This window comes from Bactrocera dorsalis, chromosome 4, assembly GCF_023373825.1.
Source record: "Bactrocera dorsalis isolate Fly_Bdor chromosome 4, ASM2337382v1, whole genome shotgun sequence".
Classification (NCBI taxonomy): Eukaryota; Metazoa; Arthropoda; class Insecta; order Diptera; family Tephritidae; genus Bactrocera; species Bactrocera dorsalis.
Window position 1 is genome coordinate 42009985 of NC_064306.1, and position 21380 is coordinate 42031364.

Here is a 21380-nt window from a genome sequence, read left to right on the forward strand (position 1 = left end):
AAATAAGTCTCATAAGGCAATGCACTGGTTGACGGCTCGACTGTTCAATTTGACATAGAAACTAATATATAGAGGTCAGTATAAAATACTTCTCCAAAAATTTACCCTACAGGTGGCGGCTATTGTCAAGTTTTTAGCAAAAGCATGTGTTCGCTGACTTGGCTCTTCTTATTAATATCACTAAGCAGAGAGCCTTTGCAAAACGCAACATCCGCTAGATGTAGATATTTATTCTTAATATTAATAGAAGTCTAAGAGAATTTTTGACAATACTAGAATAATATACACGTTTACATTTTATATCCACAACAGTTTGACACGAAGTTTCTAACACTCAAAAAGCGACCACGGAGTCGACTTAGCCATATCCGTCTATTTGTCCGTCTCTATATATACGCGAACTAGTCCTCAGTTTTTGAATTATCGATCTGAAATTCTGCTAACGTCCTTTTCTTCCCCAGAAATTGCTCATTTATCGGAACCGCCGATATCAGACCACTATAAGATATAGCTGTCATACAAACTGAACGATGGGAATCAAGTGCTTGCAGGGAAAACATTTTCATTTGACAAGATATCTTCAAGAAATTTTGTATGTGTAAATTTCTAACACATTGCTGCAATTTTCGCAGAAATTGTTCAGTTCGGATCACTATAGCTTATAGCTGTCATACAGACTGAATCGAATGGGATCAAGCTCTTGTAAGGAACCTTTTGTATTTGCGAAGGGTATTAGAACTTCGGTTATTCACGTTTTTTCTGTTTTTATTTTTTTGTTAATAAAAATCTGGCTCATTATGCACTATTGTGTTTAGAAATAAATAAAATTCTCCAACCGTATTATTTTTTAGTATTTTAAATATATATTTGATTTTTCAATGAAATGAAGACCATTTTTTCTTCATTTAATTTTGTGTTTTTTTCTTATATTTCTTTTCTGATTTAAGTAGCAATTTCCTTAAAACACTAGAAATTATTATTATTTTTTTTCAAATATTTTCCATTTCAATTGAGTTAATTAAATAATTTTAATTTTTAACTATTGTTGCAGGCCTTTTATTTACTCTTTTTTTACTAATTTTATATTTTACTTTTATTTGCTAATGTTGTTGTTCTCGCTGCGGCTTTTGTATTTATTAAATATTCATTATGCATTTCTAGCAACACGCTGTTAGTATGAGAAATCAATAATATTATACATAAATACATATTTTGTGTTGTATTTTTTTGCATTTAGTATATATTTTTTTACTTTGAAAATATTTAATTTTTTTGTATTTTTTTACTTTGAAAATATTTGTTCATTATTTTTTAAGTTTTTTTATGTTTTTTTTTTTTAATTTGAAAATATTTGTTTTTTAATTTTTTTGCATATATTTTTAATAATATTTGAAATTATTTTAATTATTTTATTTAATTATTAATTTTATTTTTTTTATTTATATTTTTTTAACTAAATATGTATATATTTTTTTTAATTTGTTAATTTTTTATACACTCACTATCTAATTTTTAGCTGCAATTCGCCCACCTAAGCACACACACATAAGAATAAATAAAACATAATAAATTATTGAAAACAAGTAACAAATAGTTTTAATTGTTGTAAATTTTTTAAATTTGCATTTCAGATTTTTCAAACAAATAAAAATGTTTACATATACATATTTAAAACAAAGAAAAGAAAAGTTGCATTTTACAAATAAATAAAGTAGACACAAGGCACACACACACACACACTTACACACTTACACACCATTTAGCTTTCAACAAAATAAATAAACTACATTTACATATTTGCATGTAAGTGTGTGTATGTGCAGGCGTTTTGTGTATATATACAAGCGTATAACTGTATAACATATGTATGTATGTATTTAAAAGTAAATTAACAGCAGCATAAAATAAATAACAAAATTTTTGCTTGTGACACGCACTTTAATAACGATTTTAGTTGTTGTTGTTGTTTTACAAAGTTTTCTATACATTTTCGCATCTCATAAGTTACATGAATATTATAATAATAAGCAGCATTTTTATTATAAAATATTTTTTCAATATTTCTTAAATATTTTTTTAAATATTTTTTTAGATATTTTTAATTTTTTTTTGTTGTTTGTGTAGTTGAAATTTACATGTATATAATGTGTTGTATGTGATGTATGTATGTATGTGTAACGCTTTTAATTGCACGGTAGAAGCAGATTCTGCTTTTGCTGGTTTGCTGGTTCACGAATCTTTTGTTGTTGTTTTTGGTTGCATCAACTTCTTCTTCCGCTCATTATTGCTTCACCAGCAGCTTCGCTTGCTCTTGCTAATACCGTTTTTTTAATAATTATATTATTTTATTGTTTCTTGTTGTTGTTGTATTATTAGTTAATTACATATGCAGTTAACTGTATATATGTGTATTGGCTTACATACATAAGTATATAAGCGCCTAGTGTTGTTGGTTTATTATTTGTATGTAGTATTTTTAGTGTTGTTGCTCATTCATTTAGTACAAAATCCCGTTATATCTGCTCTCTTCACTGTTACACTACACTATTCGCAGCCATGCTTGCTTTTGTTTTTGTTAAATTAAATTTATTAATTTTTTGTTTTATGTTTTGTAAAACTATTTTGCTATTAGCTTCTGCACTTAACCTAAAAACTTTGTTTTTTTTTTGTTCTTTTATAGTTTGTTTATTTTTTCACTTTCATAGCTTTGCAGCTAATTTATTTGTTTAGCTACACTTGTCTGCCATAATAAATTTCTTTAGCAATAATAAATAGTTTTTTACATTTTTTATTTTCATTTTTATTTATTCTAATTTTATTGTGTTGTTGTTTTAGGACTAGCTTTCTCTCTTACTTTGTGTTATGCTCTTGTTTTTAACGCGTTAGCATACAATAAAAACTTATTTTTAATAGCAATATGGTTTTCGCTGTACATATCCATATACATATGTATATAAAATATATGTATGTACATATATTTGTGTATATTATGTAATACATATGTATATGCGCGCATGTTTAGTTAGTATTTAAGGTATGTAAGTAGTTCTTTATACATTTTAAGGTCCGCCGGTGTCCTAAGTGCTATTGCAACATTCGCATACATGTATGTATGTATGTATATTTTAATAAATATAAATATTCGCTTGTTAGTTGCTTATTTTTTTACTTATTGGCTGTTAGTATTTGAAACAAGCGCACTCAAGTGTTAGCAGCGTTTACTTTTTGCAATTTTTTCTTTAATAAATTTTCTTTACTAAAATTTTAAGCCAAACATTACATAACATAATAAATAAAACAGTTACATACACATATATGCTTCCATTTCGTATGATAAAAGTTATAATTCTTCCTTTAAATAGTCGATAACATAACTTAAAGCGTCTCGCTCGGCTCTCGGCTCTCGGCTCTCGACTCGCGGCTTTAACGCCCACTCACTTAACTTACACATACAAATCGTACAAAATGAAAACCAATTTATATTCATACAAATAATTGTATACAGTAAAACCATTCGTTTTGGAAAAAAATCGCTTATACGCACTGTTATTCGATTTAATTACTTGCTTCAACATATCTTTTAAATATATATCTTTTAAATACAACGGCATATAATTTTTGTTGCTTTCGGCTTTTTTACATTTATACAAGAAGTACAGTATCTATATTATGTATGTATGTCTATATATATACACATATGTATATATATTGGTACATATCTTTGGACTCGATCGAAAATTGTACATTTTTACATGTAGAGATTTACAGAATTTGGCGTGTAAAAATAATCAGCGTCACATTGTTGTTGTTGTACGCCAATAGACTTATTGTTAATTGCATCTTTTGTTGTGTTTTGCTCTCTTTCTAAACATGTTGCAAGTTGCATGTTGCATGTTGCACGCTGCATAGTAGTTAGGAGTTGCAAGTGTGTGTAGTTGTAGTAGTAGGAGACGGCGTTAACTATTCTTTTGATTTATTTTTTTATTGTTTTTTTTTTTAATTTGCTATTTTAGTTGGTTTTTTTCTGTTTGCTAGTGGTTAATTAGCAAGAGTTTTAGGTAGCAGCATAAATAGTTTTAGAAATTTACTATATGTATGTATGTATGTATGTAACTATGTGAGTTTTTGGGTTTAGTAATCATCATTTAGGTATGTATGTATGCATGTTTGCGTATATGGCCATTAGTATAGGGTAAAAAATAAGAGAGTAGTCATATTAGGGTTAAGTAGCAGTAGCAATTTTTGTATGGTGTGTGGGTAGCGTGTTGCATAAACAATGCGTATTAATGGCTGAATCATGTGTCTTGCTCAACTTGTCACACTTCACTTCAACCGAACTGATTCGCATAATTTCGATAGAATTTCCCATTTGGTTTGCCATGGCCGTTGCCGTTGCCGGGCATGTTGGTGGTCTTATGCAGCTTTGTTGCAGTTGTCATCATAGCCAGCTCCATTTTTCTACAGGTTACAGATTTTGTTGTTAGTAGGTGTATCCTTTTTTTGTTGTGTTTTTTTTCTACATAAGACTTAAGTTGCATGATTGGCTATGAGTGTTTGTGTGTGTTTGTATGTAAGCGTGTTAATGTGAGTATGTTTGCATTTAATTTCTTTACACGCGTGAGTTAGTTCTTACGCTCGCTCATAGAACAGTATATAGGCACTGGATGAAACTAGATTATTTTCGGAGAGCGTATCGCTGACACTGTAAATAAAGGTTTGATTTTAAGTATTTCAAAAATTTTGACATTTGTTGTAAATACATACACATTATCGTTGAATTCATGCCATTTTCTCGAGACCGGATGTTTACACAACGCCACATAATGACCGCCAGCTGTGGAACCTATAGGCAAGAGAGTTTTGAATTTTTATTAAACCGTTATTAATTTGTATAGTAATACTATACTAATATACATAGGGAGTATAGTCACTCCAAAAACTATTAACTACAACGGGGTGTTTTCGTAGAAATCATTCCTGCAGTCACCTACATGAAGCGGAAACGCCTCCTAGGCGACGACATAAGACCCCTATTTCCTTAAGGTCCCAGCGGGGACTTGATAACCGTTACAACAACAACAACTCCAAAAACATAAAGTAAAGTTTTGACACTTTTTCATGTCCTGAAAATTCAGAACTAGCTTGGGATTATTTCCAGATCTCGAATATTTATACCTTTGACATTTTCAGGACCAGCTCGCGGTTTTTTAGGGATTCCGAAAATTTACAAAATAATATTTCAGCATTTAATTTTCATATTCTTAAATTTCGGGGCCAGATCCGGAACATTTCGGGACCAGATCGGGATCCCGCGAACGCGATAATGAAAGAGATGCTTAAAAAATATGGAAACTACATATATACAATATATAGTATACATGGAAATTACCTTTCAATTTACTGTATATGTGTATTATATATCATATTAACATAAAAATCTCTCTCTCTCTCTCTTTACAACAAAGAATAGTAGTTTGTTATTTAAAAATAAATAAATTTATTAATATAATCACAAATAGATATTATTTAAATTGATACTTTAAAAATAGAATTTTTGATGATTCAGAAAATTTTGATACTAAAACCGAAAGCTCTCCTCTCCCCTCTCATTCTCTCTCTCTTTCTCTTTGACAAAAAATATGACTAGTTTATTGTTCAAGAATTTATTAATATAATTCAAAATATATACGCCTTAAATTGATTTAAAAATCTCAACTGATCCGGAAAAGTTTAAAATTAATCTCGAAATTTCGGGATTCAATGTTTATTTTTAGAATTTAATACATTGATTAATATAATTCAAAATAAATACGCCTTAAATTGATTTAAAAAATTTCTCAAAGTAATCCCGAAAAGTTAAAATTAATCCCGAAATTTCGGGATACATAAAATGACAAACATTGAAATCAAAGACTGATACATAAGAATGTTTTCAAATTTTATATTTTTTTAGTTGGTTTTCCAGCTCAAAACAGAATTGCAAAAGAGAGAGAGTTTAAAAAAATCAACAGTATAGATAAAGCTATGAAAGTTTCTCTAACAAAATTGTAACTGACATATGTATGTATTTACTTGAAAATGTGTTTTAGTATGCTTCATTTTAAAATCGCTCTCTTTTCCCCTCTCTCTCTCTTTCTAATTTTTGTCTTCTAAACTTATTTACGCCCCCGTGGCATGCACTTGCTAAATAATAACTGAACTAGTAACAACCACATATGGTATATATTCAATCTGCAATACATTGCCTCACCAAAAAGTATCGTTTCGAAACAAAAAAACATCAATTCTCTGCACTCACCCATATGATTCGAAATCGCATACAGCGAATAATATATGCTCGTGCCAGGGTTCGAACCGTATGGACCCATATTCAATTCGCGCTCACCAGTCGGAAATTCGACAATGTTCGACAACTTGCTCCAACGAGTCTCCGAGAAACGTTTCAAATCTATTATCAAAAGTAATATAAATTATTTTTCAAACAAAAAGTGATTATGCAACACAATCAACACTTACGTATAACCAAATATTTGGGAAATCGTTGTATGGTGAAGCTTTTCGTGCACCTTCTTCTTTGGCGACATTTCGCACAGGTCGGCATCTCATCGCCATCCAACACCTCTTCGCGTATGAACAGATCGAGGCAAGATTCTAGCTTGCAGCGCGATGACGATGGCAACGAGACGCTCAAATCCCAAAACGGATCGAATGTGACGCTGGTATTGCCACAAGTGGTACAACGTAGTGTGCTCTTCAATTGGCCGACGAAGAGGTCACGTATGAGTGAGTTCTCGTGTCGTGTGTACCATTCCCACGTTAGATCGGCTTTTTTATTGTCGCTAAAGAGACAGAGGTATATATATATTAGTATACAGAAATCCAAAATCGTTTGCTCTTGAACTCACCTAAGGTTATCGTCGATTTTCAAGTGTTCCCCCTTCACGCCCGAATTTAGTGCACTGTGCAGCGAGTCGAGGAAGAAGCGCAGAAACTCTTGTGCATCCTGTTGGTTGTAATCACTATACATGCGATGTTTGGAGGAAAAGGCGCGCTTCAGGTCCATCGGCGTAACGCTGTGTACATTGCTGGTCCACATCTCGCGTATCAGCTTGGCAAACTCTGTGGCGTTAATTTAAGAACAGTTAAGCTTTTATTTATACTTTTTTTTCTCTCTCTCTCTCTATCTCTGAGATCACCTATGGTTTGCACTCACCTTGTAGGATTTGTTGATCCTTCGACGATGTCGAGCGTATGCCATTGTGTGTACGCAAGAACTTTGTCAATTCGCTCGTGTGACTCAGGCACTGAATGACCGAGTTCATAAAACAAGTATTTCCGATATTTCTTAGCCCACATAGACCTGTTTGAAAGACGTGCAAGAAAATTTAATTAGCTCCATGTTTTTTTTTGAAAAATTGTTTTCTCTTAAAAAATTATTGGTTTTGTAAATTAATTGCAAGAAAGTTGAAATTTTAAGCAGATAAACAGCACACCAGGTTCGGCCCGAAATAACATTCAGAGGTAAACAAGAATTTGTACTAATGACGCGACAAAAGTGATATATTTTGACAAACTATCCGACAAATTTAATGACTGCCAACATTTCGGATTTTTTTTTAAGTGTATGACAAGCACAAAGAAAAGGAAAATACAAAATTCAAATAATTCCAATATTTTTATAGCAGGCTAGGGGTGTTCACAAAGTGATTATGGGAAAATTAAAGAAGCTTTGAAGAAGAGGTGTTTCAAAATTTTATTTTTACTCAGAAATGTTATGAACACATGTATTAAAATCCATATTTGCAACAAATTCTGATTTCGAAAGAAAATTTTTTTGAGGTTAAGTTTAAAAAAATTCAAAATCTTTAACCTTTATATATATATTCTATGGAATATATTTTTCTAAGGGGTTATATGCACTAGTGAATTTCAAAAAATCGTAAATTTCGAAAAAAAAAATTTTTTTGAGGTTAAGTTTTAAAAAAAATTAGAATTTTAACCTTTATATACATTTGAGGTTAAGTTTTAAAAAAATTAGAATCGTTAATCTTTTTCTTTATATATACACGAACCATATTTTCCTAAAAATCTTCCACACTGCCAGATACCTTTTTTTCGGAGGCTCTGTTGTTATTGTAGTGGCAGAATTTGCCGAGTTGACAGTCCTTGACCCGATAGAAAATCCGCGTCAGTACTGGTTACGTAGACCCAACTGTTGCGGAAGCGATCAAGGGAATCCAAATTTTTTTAAATTGATCCCCCAATTATCAAAGTACAATATAATCCATAAATGTACGTTATTTTTATTTATTAATTTAATAAAATCCCTATTTTTTCTGAATTTCTTGAGGATATAACCCTCAAGTTCCACTTAAGACTTTTTTAAAGCTTCGAGGGCTTTCGTCAACGCTATTTAAGGAAATTGTTACATTTATGCTATATTATAATATTCAGATAACCGATAAATGGGTTATTTTAGGTTAGGATTTATATTTCTTGCTAAAAGCGCATTCACTATCAACTGGCCATTTGACCAGCGATTCTGTTAAGAAATACGAAACTTATAAAAAAAAACATTTTGCAACCGCATTTGGAAAAAAATATATAAATTTGGTTTATTTTCCATTTAAAATACTTGATGGAAACTTCACCTATTAGCCACAATTAACTTCGTCGTTTGGCTTTCAAACATAAGATTTTTACAATATGAAAGACACACACATACCTTCGGCGTTCTCATCCTTCGATTTGCTTGCATCGTCTATGTTATTAGACAGCGATGAGGAGAGCACCGATGACGACGTTAAACGGCTATCACGATCCCGGTAACGTGATGCGGTCGGCGATGGCGGTGCTGGCGGGATACTCCGTAGTGCTGTGCTGCGGATCTGTGAGACGGCGCAGGAAGGAAAAAAAAAACAAACAAAAAAATATTATTTTTAAAATATTTTTAATAAAAATCTGCAAAAGAGTCGATTTAGTAAAAGTATTGTGAAAAAAGCAAAACGCTTAGAAACAACAAAAAAAAAAATTGTGAGTAAAGTACAAAGATTTTTGTCGGGCACAAGTGAAGGATTTATATTTTTTTTTATAATTTTTGGGGTTAATAAGTGGTTAATGGTTGCTGGGAACTGCGTTTGAGCAAAAATTAACATAAAATTGAAGGAAAGGTTGCGACTTACAAAAAAAAATATAAAAAAACATAAAAAAATATAAAAAAATAAAATAAAAAAATTAAAATAAATAAATTCGTCTAAGAATTTATAGATAAAATACTGTTTAAGCCAATAGGATTAGAAGTTAGTAAAAAATCAAAATAAAATTAGGTTAGGTTATAAAATGGCAGCGTGATTATTGCAACGTGCGTACAGTACATATTCTTAAAAAAAAATTGTTATGTAATAAAAGCATTAAAACGTAAAATTAAAAAAAAATTGTTAATTCTTTTCACTCAGCTAAACTCCAAGCTCGTTGATGATGAGTGTAAACTGATATTCAAACAAAAATTCGACGGCGTCACGTGAAAAACAAAACATAGAAACCCTTAAGATAGCTAACTGAGAGACAGATTAACTAAGAGACAGATAAACTGAGAGGAACTGAAGAATTGCCAAATTGATGAGAATTCACGTCGCTTCTTGGGTGAGGCATGAGCAATTTGGTGAACTTGACGGTGCTAATTGTGTAGGTTTTGGTGTGGTTGGAGTGATTAAATGCTGGTGAACGTGTTTTTTTTTAATTTTTTGGTGACTGATAAATTGTAGCATTTTGTACATTTGTTTTTCACTATGTGTTTGGTGAGTGCAACTTACAGTTTCAACATCCGCGGCGGCGCCGTCACAAACGCCGTTCGTTTCCGCGTTCGTGCATTTCTTTACATCGCCATTCGGCAATTTCATTTCGGCTTGCTTTAGCAGTGGCGATGATGAGGACGACGATGGTGTTGACGCCGCATCCTTGTGCAGCAGCGCGCTGGGTGAAGCACGCTCGGTAGCACGCAATGCTGTTGCCTCCTGATGACGATTGATGGCGGTAACGGTAGTTGTATTGGTTGTGGCAGCCAAAACGCTGCCAAGACTTTTCGTTGGCAAACTATTTGTACTGCATGCGCCGCTGCGTATGGACGACGCCGACACACCAGTCGAACCGGTCGTCAAGGTCGGTGCATGCATTGTGGCAGTAACTTTGCAGGCGGTAGCCGGTGCGGGCGACACTGTGCGGTAGGGTGCACGCGTCAAAGAGCCGCCACCGCTTTGCGCCAGTCGCAAGAGACTACTGCTACCGGTGGCGTGATCAAATTCACTGCCACTATGACGATGATGTTGCAAATTGTTTGTACTACCGCTGCCGCCGCCGTGCGAACGTAGCGTCACCTGCGCGCCGCGCTTCTGCTCGCTGAAACTATCGAACTTCTCAATGGACGCTCTTATGCTATTCGAATCAATGCTGTGCCGCAGTTCGTTGCGGCGCGCAGCCGCTGCTTCGGCGGCAAATTTAGCCGCGCTGCTACCGCCACCGGCGCTACCATTGGCATACTTATAATTGTTGATCTTCTCGAAGACGAGATTGCTGGTGGAACAGATGATCGTCGATTTGGGACGCATGCGTGTTTTGAGCGACGCGCTGGCAACGCCAACGCCACCGCCACCGCCTCCACCGCCAGCAGCAGCACCTGTCAGCGTTGCCGTTGTAGACGTCGCGCAATTGGTATGCGGACAACAGAGTTGCTCACAGCGCAACTGTGTTTTCCGCTCCAACTGCGCGCCGCCACGCGACGGTGTGGTGACCGTTGTGGCGCTGGCATGCGCCGCCGCTATCGCTGCCGTTGTCGGCGCGTCATCACTATCGATGTACTTGATATCGTCGTGATCGAGCGTATGTTGCATACCGTTTGCGCCACTGCCGCCGTTGGTGTTATTGCTCGTGATATTGTTGTTGCTACTGCTGCTATTGTTGATATGGCACACAGTATGCACACCGTTATTGTTAATATTATTGTTGTTATTATTGCTAAGACGATTGCTATTGCTGCCGTAGCTGTTGAATAGTTTATTGGAGTAGGCGTTCACGTTCTCGCGCGCAGCAGCCGCATTGGCCGCCGCCACCGCAGTCGATGGTATGGTGCGATGCACCAGCGGACGCACCAATTTGCTTTGGCCGTTGCTCAACTTAGTCGCTGTCGCTGCCGCGTTGACGCCGCCGCCAAACGTTGCAGTGCTGCTCGTAGTTGGCGCGCCCGTCGTTGTTGTGGTGCCGGTGAGCGGACGCGTCACGTTGTATGTACTATGTGGTTGTGTCGATTTCGCACTTTTGGACGACGTCACGAAACGTCCGCCACAACTGGTTTGCGTAGGCGCGCGATTATTGAAGACAATGTCGACTTTGTGGACGGTGGTATCGGTTGTTGCGTTCTTCGCCGAGCCGCTGGCGGCGTTGGCAGCGCTGCCGTTTGTACTCGTCGTCGCCACAGCTGACGCTGTTGTACTGACGTGATGATGGTGATGATGTTGATTGATATTGACGCTGGCGTTGGCGCTACCGCCGCCGCTGCGTCGCACACCATTCGCTGTTACCGCCGCCACTGTTGCTGTTGCTGGCGCTGTTGTTGTTGCTGTTGCTGTTCGCCTACTACTAATACTCGCGTGTATGCTGTTAATGATGGCGTACGCGTTGTTGTTGGTTTTTTGGCTGTGATTGTTGCTGTTGCTGGTATTGTTATTGCTTTTGCTTGAGTCTCCGCTGTTGCGCCTGTGGTTGCCGCTCGCTTGTTGGTTAGTTCTTGTATTATTGTTGTTGGTGTTGTTCGCACTAATTTTACCACCGTCACCATTGGCTGTGACAACTTTTTGTTGTTGTTGTTGTTGTTTCGGTGCCACTTGCGCATGCGCCAATTCACATTCCTCCTTCAGAAAGTTTTGATCTTGAAATTGCGGTACGAGAAAGAATGGCTTATTGGCGGCGCGCACCGGATTCGTGTCGTCGCTGCTGTGCGGCTTACTGTTGTTGTTGTTATTGTTGCTTCTGGCGTTGTTGCTGATTTTGGTGTTGCGCGTGCTGCCCACCGATGCAGCACGCCTACCAACGCCGTTGTGCAATTTTGTTTCCGCTCTGCCGTTGACACTTATTGCATTTGTTGTTGTATGTGGCCGCGTTTTTGTTGTGGTTGTAAAGACGGTTGCTGTTGTACTTCTTGTTGTTGTTGTTTTTGGCTTGTGTACGCTCGTATAGGTATTCAAGCTGTTAGTGGTCGGCTGCTGTTGTTGACGCTGCGCTAATATAACGGTGTTATCACATTTTTCTTGTAATGTTGGAAATTTTTCAAAACTATTGCGGCCTTTTTTAATGTCTATCATTATACTTTACGTATATTTGGGGTTTCAAATGTTTTTTTCTGCGCCGTTACACTCTTTGTTTACTGTTTTTTGTATATTTTCTATTGGCTTTCTTTCTATTTACACTTTTATCACTCTGGCGGCTTGATTTATGTATGTTTGTATGTATTTAATTGCGTATATCTGCAAATATGTTTTATATTTATGTTTCCTTACGCGCTATGGCATACAGCCGCTGTAGAATGTGGAAGGTATTCAATTAATTATAAGCCTCGTTAATTTGCTTTGTCGTTTGTAGGTTTTTGAGTTTATTTTCTTGATTTTTTTCCTTTTTTTTATTTTGGCAATTTGCCTTATTTTTAAAGTGTTTTGTCACTTTTTGTTTCTTTTATAATTTTTAGTTTATTTTCATTTATTTTTTTTTTTTTTGTTTGCTCGTCAGCCTTTCGTTCAATCTATTATTTTTTCGTCGCTGTTCGCCGCGTTTTTGCGCACACTACTAATTATTTCGAAATATCATCATTTTTTTTGCTTTCACTGAGAATTTTTGCCGAAATTTTCGCGTTAAACTTGTTGTTGCACACATCTTGTTTTTGTATATTTTTTTATACTTTTACTGCTGCTTTCGTTTTGTTTTTATTTTTTATTCTATATTATTTTTGTTGCTGCTCTTGATTATTGGTTAGTAATTATTTTTGGTTTTGGTTTTGTTTCGCTTTTTCTTTTGTTTGTTTGTTTTTTTTTGTGGGGGGTGAGGAGAGGAGTTCAAAAATACATAGGCGTTCTATTCAGTGACAGCAAGGCCTGCGAATATTCATCTAGAAAATACACAGAAGAGGAAACACAAACAAGTTACATGACGATGCTTTTGGTTAGTAATGCGTATGTATGTATATGAATATGACTGTATGTTTGTATGTATTGGCATTGTATTTAGTTTGTTAGAAGGTGGGTAAAGGTTGATCATAATACTGAAAATGGCATGATGACGCTGTCGATGATGCTACCGTTCATTGCTTGTGGCGCATTGCCTTTACGGAACATTCAACTTTATTTATACACTTATTTGCACATGTATGGGTACATACATACATGGCTATCTATGTACTTCGACATAATGTGGGCGTCGCAGTGTCGGCTAATTTGTTTAGAGATTTGGTTACATTCAGATAAACTATACACTATACTATATATGTATGTATATGTATCTATCTACATATGTATATCTATGAGTATGTATGTACGTTCCGCACTAAAATCTCTAATATTTTAAGATTAACTACATACATACATATGTATGCCTGTGTGGAGGCGAGGCTATAAATTTGAATTAAAAATTGTTGTCTATATCGTTTAGTTGTTGTTTTTGTTGTACAGTCGACAAAGTAACAAATATTGAATTAAAACTTCTTTAAACCGCCACTAGGGTTTCTATTTTTTAAACCTGATATTTAGAATTGTTTTTTTATTTTCCAATTTTTTAATCCGGGTTTTAGGGTAGCGCTTTTTTAGTTTTCAATCTGGTGTTTGGGATTAATTTGTTTTCAATCAGGTAATTGAAAACATTTTTCTTTATTTTTTATTTAATTTTTTAGTATTCTTTTATTTTTGTATTTTGTTTTTTTTTATGTTTTTATTTTATTTTTGTATTGTATTTTACTTTTTTAATTTTTTCTTTATTTTTTATTTTATTTTTTATATTTTTGTTTTATCTGTTTTTTTTATTTTTTTAATTTTTCCCCCAAATATTTTTTTCAATCCCGTATGTATTTCAGATTAATTTTTTTTTTTAATTTTCAATCTTGTAATTGGGATACAATTTTTTTAATTTTAAACCTGGTATTTGAGATTATTTTTTCAAAAAGGCACTTGCAACCCTGTATGATCATATGTTTATTTTCCAATCAATCATATGTTTTACTAATAAATAAACAGAGCTACTCAACTAAAAATTAGTTTAAGGCTTAAAACTGAGTTAATTATGATTAAGATCTTCTTTTCTCGAAGAATATTGAATGTTAAAAAATAATTTATAAAAAAAAAATTTGTAATTAAAAAAAAAAATTTTTTTTAGCAAATTCGTACAAAAACCGTATTTTTAAGTTAAGTGTTTTCGGTAATAAAATTCTTGAGAACTTTTCACCTATTTTTATCATGTGTTTTTGAGCATAAAAACGATTTTTAAGACGACATAATATGTATTTGAAATTCGACACAAGTATTTACTTTGTTGTTATTGTATAGTATAAATATCATCGATTAAACTGCACGGCACAGAATATTGCAACCATTTTTGGTCGACATGACAGTCCTCCTGACAATTCTATGACAGCGGAAAAACGTTTGAAGGTCTCGTAATTAATTGTTTTAACTACTAAAGTTCTATATGAAATGTAAGTGATTCCAAATTTCTTTGTAACACAAATTAGTTTTAAAAAGTTTTTAAAACTCAATTTTATTTGTTTATATAGAAAATATGACAATTTTATGACAACATGAACGTTAAATGATTCTTATGACTTTTTTATGAAAGTATATGGTATGTAAGTCCATTTTAAATGAAACAAAAGCAATGCTTAAAATTCCAACGCTATGTTTGATAAAAAAAATTATTTCAATGAATTTTAGAGTATTTTTTAAAGAGAAAAAATATCTCATATTCAAAATAGTTCATATTTTTTATCAATATCCCAAAAATTCCAATTTTGCAGTTCAATATTAAACTTGATACTGCGTCTATCGACCTCAGAGATAACAAGTTTTTTTAAGTCCTTCGAAACACACTGCAGCAAATAGCGAACCATTGACAAGCGTCAATGTCCGATGTACTGATTGTGCGTGGATGTCACGTGGTGGTGGAGCGCATGCATTTCCTAACGGGATAATGTGTACTATAGGCGCAGTGCTTGCTATTCAAAAAAAACCTTAAATACCTTAAACTAGAAGCAAAAATATCAAGTGGACTGTAGCTCTTTCCGCCAATCATAAACAGTTAAATGTAGCCGATTAAACAAGTATTCAGTTTAGCCAAACATTGTGGTTAGTAGTAGGCACATGCATTAGCAAAGTGCGCGCTGCCCTTAGCAGGAGCAGCACAAGCTGAACAAGGCAAAGTTAGTGTGCAACGCAGCGGATAATGTGAGGAATAAACGCGTTCAACACAAAAGCACAGACATCTTAGAAGCGACAGCGCACAATGCGGCGCGTGGCGTTTGTCGCCTGCGATTTACCTTCTTCGCCGTGATCGGTGAGTCCACCATATTGAGCGTTGCACTGGCGCACACCTCAGCGCCGCCAGCTGCCGCACTATTCGATTTAAGTTCGTATGTTGGGGCGCTATGATCGACCACATCCAAATTGTTGGCGCTGTGATTGCGCTTCAGTTCGCTATCGCTGTCGTTGTTTGAGGTAGTCAGAGCGCTGAGATGACCGCTGCTATTGCTGGTGCTGAGCGATTTCTTCGCCTGCAGCGGCATCGTGAAGGTGGTTATGCTGCCGCTACTGCTATCCTTATATAGGCCGCTGCCGCTGCCGGAGTTGGACAACTTTAGCTCCCTCAAGTTGTTTTCAAGGTCATTGGTGTAACTGTTGTTGTTGCTGTTTAGGTTCGTTTTGCTGCCTTGTCGGCTGATGCTGTCACCCTTGCTGCTCTTGTCGCCATTGTTGAGTGTTACGCCTTCCTCTGCCTTTGTCACTGTGGTTCTGGGTGTGCGATTGCTGCGCAAAGTAAATGTTGCGGTCGGCACATCACCGCTGCTACTGCTATGACTCAGCACAGATGAGGCCGATGTGGAGGGCGCGAGGGCGTTGGCCTGTTGTTTTGCTGTCGCTGCGGCGGCTGCTGCCGCACGTTCGCGGTAACTGGAACGGTGCGGCTTTGTTGCTGTTGTGCTAGTTAAGTCGTTATCATTTTTACTGCTGCTGTCACTATATTTGCTGTTGCTAAAGCTGGAAGACTCATCACCGGCGCTATACAAGCGACTATAGCGACTGCGTGGTCGGTCCAATGTTATGTTTGTCGTAGTCTCGTTGCGTAACTCGTCATTGTTCGTTGTCGTCGTTGTTGTGCCGCCGATGGTGGGTGAAACTGCGTCTACCTCAGCCTCAGTTAGCGCTGAGCTGGAACGTGGAAGTTCACAATTGGGTTTATAATTAGCGGGACTGTATTTTTCATAGATTTCCAGACCAGATGTCGCTACTAAACGTGCTAGGGATGAGGATGAATATGAGCCTGACAAGCGCTTGTTGCCCCCATCCGAACCTGAAGGCGGCTTCTTAGCGCCACCACCGTTCACATCGCTGCTGTCATTGCTGTTGTTCGTATCTCTGTCCTTACGCTTGCGCAATGTATCGGATGATGTCTTGGGTGATTTGGGTAACTGAGGCGCGTATGTTTTTTACACGAATTTTCGTTTTTTTTTTTCATTTTTAACGAGATTTTACCAATTTTGTTTATGTTCAACATTTACAGATGCATTGAATTTGTAACGGTTTGCCCCATTAGATAAGTGATTTATGATGCAAATAGAAATATGAATATGACAATGACCATGGCAATTGGACAGATATTGTTGTTGATTGTTGTTGTGATGGTTGATTTGATAGCGGTGTTGTTGTTGTTGTCGTTATAATTTTGTTTTTACACGTTCACATGTGCATTGGTTGTTGTGACAAAAACAAACGAATAAATATAACATAAATACAGAAAAGAAAAATATGAGTCACGTATGTACAAACAGACATATGTGTGTACAGGTGTTGTTTTTGCAGCCAGTGTACATAGTTAAAGCAAAAGCTAAGGTGTGATTACTTATATATTATATCTACATGTACATATGTACATATGTATGTGTGTATCTTCGCAGGTAATTTGTGGCCACATAAGCATATGTGCGCCAGTTAAATGAAATATTTGCCTTTTTGGCATGGAACATATGTATGTATCTATGTACATATGCATGATTTTGTTTATTTAACGAAAGGTTAGAACGAGCGTAACAATTATCACCATATGAGCGCTAATAGCTAGTGTAGTGTATAATTGATTAACCTTATGTAGAATTAAATGTTAGCTTTATGAGCCTCATAAACACAGTGAAATAGTGCATTAAACTTTTTCAGACCTTCGGTAATCAGTAGTTTATAAATCACAATAATTTCTTTTCGTTTTATTATCAACCATATTAAATAGTATTGCTCATAAGGAAGTGTGTGCGAGCTCAATTGAGATTTTTGAGGTGTTAGAACTAAAGATAATGTGGTTTATGTAATCATTTGAACTTTATACATAATTCCCCGCCTACACATACCGATGATTGTTCACTTAGTTTTTATCAATTAAGATCACGTAAAGTTCATTAGAATTAAGGTATAACACAATTCCACTATTAATTAACGCTATGGCAAAATTAAATCACAATTAATTATTTTCAAAATAATAATAATAATACACAATTAACTTTATTATATTATTTAATTTCACAGTACACTTTATCGTTTTGTTCCAAAAATAAAAGTACACTTTTTTACCCTACCTAACCTAAACGTTCCGCTTAAGAGTTCAAATAAAAACGTGTGACTTGGAATGTGAACGATTATGAACTTAACAACTAAACTGTATGAATGACCATGCCATTAAGCACTTAAAGCGCTCGGCAAACTAATAGAAATTTTACAATTTAAATCTAACATAGATAAGATGTGAGTATGATTGTCACACACACACAGTTAACAGCAAACTTTTATGTGTGCTAAACATATTTCATAAAATATATATCTTGGATAGCAACAAAAATGGTATATAAAATATTTATCAAAATTTGTACATTGCAATTAAAAGTCACAACTTGCAATTGACTTGTTAACTAACTACTCTAAAAACAAAAAATAAGAATCCCGCCTAAAGGTGTATGTAGAGCAGTAGGGTTATTAAACAAACGCTTAACCCAATGTAAATACCGCACGACAGTCCCAAGGGTTTGTGCGCTTGTATAGGTGTATGTGTGCACGAGTGGGTGTGCTGCAAATGAGTAATTGGTGAAAGGTTCACGCAATGTTTACATATGGATATATGTACATGTATGCATATGTTACATGCGTATAATGCAATTCAGCAGATAACACTCACAGCTACACTATTGTATTTGTTTGCTAATAACACTACTAAATTAGACATTACACAAATGTCCGAAAATGCCCTAGACACTATATACATACTCAATGCATGTATTAAATGGTTTAGCAAAAGCATTTGAATAACACACAAGTTGTGTGCTTTTATGTAGTAGTTGTTGTTGGTTTATTTGTCTACTCACTCCATATCTACTGGATGTAATTGGATCATTGCTGCCGGCTGACAAATAAGATGAACTACTGCGATAGGTTCCTAATCCAGAGGAGCCGCCGCTCAGGTACAAAGACGACAAAGAGTTACGTTGCGATGCTGTACGTGGCGAATACGATGACGAATTCGAACCCAAATAAGAGCTATAATAGTTGGGTGTATATTTCGATGCTCCTGACGACGATGACGACCACAATGAACTGCTTGGCGTTGTGGGTTTCGACAAGCTATTCGCACGATTCAAATACGACGATGCACTACTATATGCACTGGCGGTACTAGTGCCTGTACTGCCAGTTCCGGACGACGAGGTGCCGTATAGACTGCCACTGTTCGATGTCGATGATCTGCGTGGCGAAATCACAGGCATATTAGTAGATGTATAAAGAAGGCTGCGACCGTGCACACACTGTGTTGCTCGTTTTTTTATTGCTACGTTGTTCTTAGCTTTTGTTCTATTATTGTAAAACTATTTGCGGTTTTGTGATTATTTATGTAAATTTGGTTGTGGAAAATATTGAATCACTAATGCTGATCGACTGTAAAATATATAAAAAAAATTGTACATTAAGTTAATTTTTTAATTAGATAATCCGAAGACACTTACCTAAGTGGTTGGTACACTTGTTGTCCAGATTATTGGCATCAGTTCTATGCGTACATCCATTACCTTACATAATTGGTACTAGCTAAACAAAGCTATCTCAATTGCAATGTCACAGATAAGTTAAAAAGTTAGCTGCTGCCGTAAATTTTTTTCTCTTTCGCTTGACCAACGTTCAACTATTCGAAAAGAAATACAAAGTAACTAATTAATGGATCATCTTTTTTCGTGGATACGCGGAAATATAAGAGAGCAAGTAGTTGATTGACTTAGTGCCATCCTAACCCCATTGTCTAATTTCATGTTTTTGATCTCAGCAATTTGGCTTAGGGACGACTGCCAAGTAGTAATCGATAAGTGGTAGAAATCAGGGTTGCTCTCGTATTATAGTAATTGTGAAAAAAAAGCAAAAGCATAATGTGACTGGCACTGCCACCGTTGCTGCGGTAATTGGCGCTAACTACATATTTAAGAAATACTACGGGTTTCACGTGCACAAACGCTTTCCACAGTCAGTAATATTAATTCATATCATAAAACACTTTGTTAATTTTAATTTTAGTTTACACCATTTATTTTCACTCAACAACAAAGTCATGGTCGGCATGTTCGCATACCCCAAGCCCGCAGAATAAGAATATGTGAAACTATAAGCAGAGTAAACGTCAATGGCAACCGCAACGATAGCAGCGCAGTAGGGAGCAATCAAAATATCAACGACGACGTTGACGCATACGACAACAACATTTGCAGCATTTCGCCAATCGTCGTCAACAACAGCGATTACTCCGTTGACCTCGTCGTCGCCTCCTTGTCGTAAAAGTGCTTCGGGGCCAGCACCACCCACATTTTACGAAACTCGCCTCACACCTCCACCTTTCTTCCACGAACGGATAGCCAGCTGATCACAATTGAGACTTGTATACGCACATATATACATACAAACACAATGATACGAGTTGAACGTTAACTCTCATTCATTTTCTATGCTCCAGCCCAACAATTTTACACTTGTCCGAGTACAACACCACTTCGTCCCACTACCACTATTATCACGTTACAACTCCCAACTATCCCAGCCGCCTTGGCGTCGACACACTTTTTTATTCCTTGAATATATATTTTCTCGTCGTGTATTACCGTGAAAATGCGCCTCTATTTAATAGATAAATGCACAAAACGCGCACGAGAAAAAATGTCTCGAAAAACACAAACACAACAGCGTCGAAAGTCAAATCATCATTAAAAAATTCTATTTTTAAAAGCGCTGAATACACCAACCAACAAATCGACCAGTCAGCCAACAGCAATGCGACTCATACATAAAATAAACTACATAAATATTACGCAAAGTAAAATATTTTCCTCAAAATGGAAAGTGGAAATGTGGCGACGGCGATGACAATACCTGTGACAGTGGTTGTGTTAACAAGATTTTGTTAGCGTCAATAAGATTGGCTGCTATGGTATCAATAGTTGGTTACATCCAGCTAACCAAAAAAAAAATTATTTACTCGGTTTCATTGGTTATGTGTGCTCTTGGAAATACGACATTTAAGGTGGAGGCAATGGGATTTGGGCTCACGTTAGGAAACGAGGTCGCAACGCCTCCTACTAGCATTTTTGACTTTGACTTTTTTTCCACCGACGACAATTGATGGCTTTGCATCGATCGATTACTCGAGTAGTAATAGTTATTGAAAATCACTTCAATGCTAATATTTCATCACTTTAAACTTGATTTCACTCACTTTTCTAATTGCACTAATTCTGGGAAGGAATATTCGAATTTCTATTTATTTTTAGCTGCGAAAAAATTTTATAAGCACAGTGCGCTTCTGGCCAGCCTCGTCCGTTCGTCGTATTCGTTTGTAGTACTGCCAGATCAAGTTATTGCGGAAACATAACATAGCTTATGAAATCCATACATTAAATTCTGAAACAGCGCATATGATCGGCTAAAATTAATCTATATAAATATGTATATAAGCGTTTTGAATAAGTTCCGTAAGACGTTTGCTGTATATAGAACAATTATGCTTAAATAATTTAAATAAAAATTCATAATTTTGTAAGATTTAGTGAAGTTATGCAAGCCGGT

At 35.6% G+C, this 21380-nt stretch overlaps 1 protein-coding gene across 9 annotated transcripts; it reads right to left on the bottom strand.

The window, feature by feature from the left end:
- Window positions 1-1570: 1570 nt before the first annotated feature.
- On the bottom strand, window positions 1571-21189 carry LOC105224145 (ubiquitin carboxyl-terminal hydrolase Usp2). Of its 9 annotated transcripts, none has more exons than XM_029549370.2 (11): window positions 21031-21189; window positions 19283-19458; window positions 18647-19214; window positions 15563-16711; window positions 8726-8888; window positions 7214-7360; window positions 6906-7119; window positions 6517-6839; window positions 6299-6448; window positions 4765-4843; window positions 1571-4702 (listed from the first exon to the last, which is right to left on the bottom strand). In XM_029549370.2, the coding sequence occupies exons 3-11, from the start codon at window positions 19043-19045 to the stop codon at window positions 4630-4632; spliced, it is 2697 nt and encodes an 898-aa protein (XP_029405230.2). In that variant the 5' UTR covers window positions 19046-19214; window positions 19283-19458; window positions 21031-21189; the 3' UTR covers window positions 1571-4629. The 9 variants fall into 9 exon arrangements, with proteins under 9 accessions (XP_029405230.2, XP_029405232.2, XP_049311510.1 ...); XM_029549372.2 differs by lacking the exon at window positions 21031-21189 and adding an exon at window positions 20865-21021; XM_049455553.1 differs by lacking the exon at window positions 21031-21189 and adding an exon at window positions 20688-20817.
- Window positions 21190-21380: the final 191 nt, after the last annotated feature.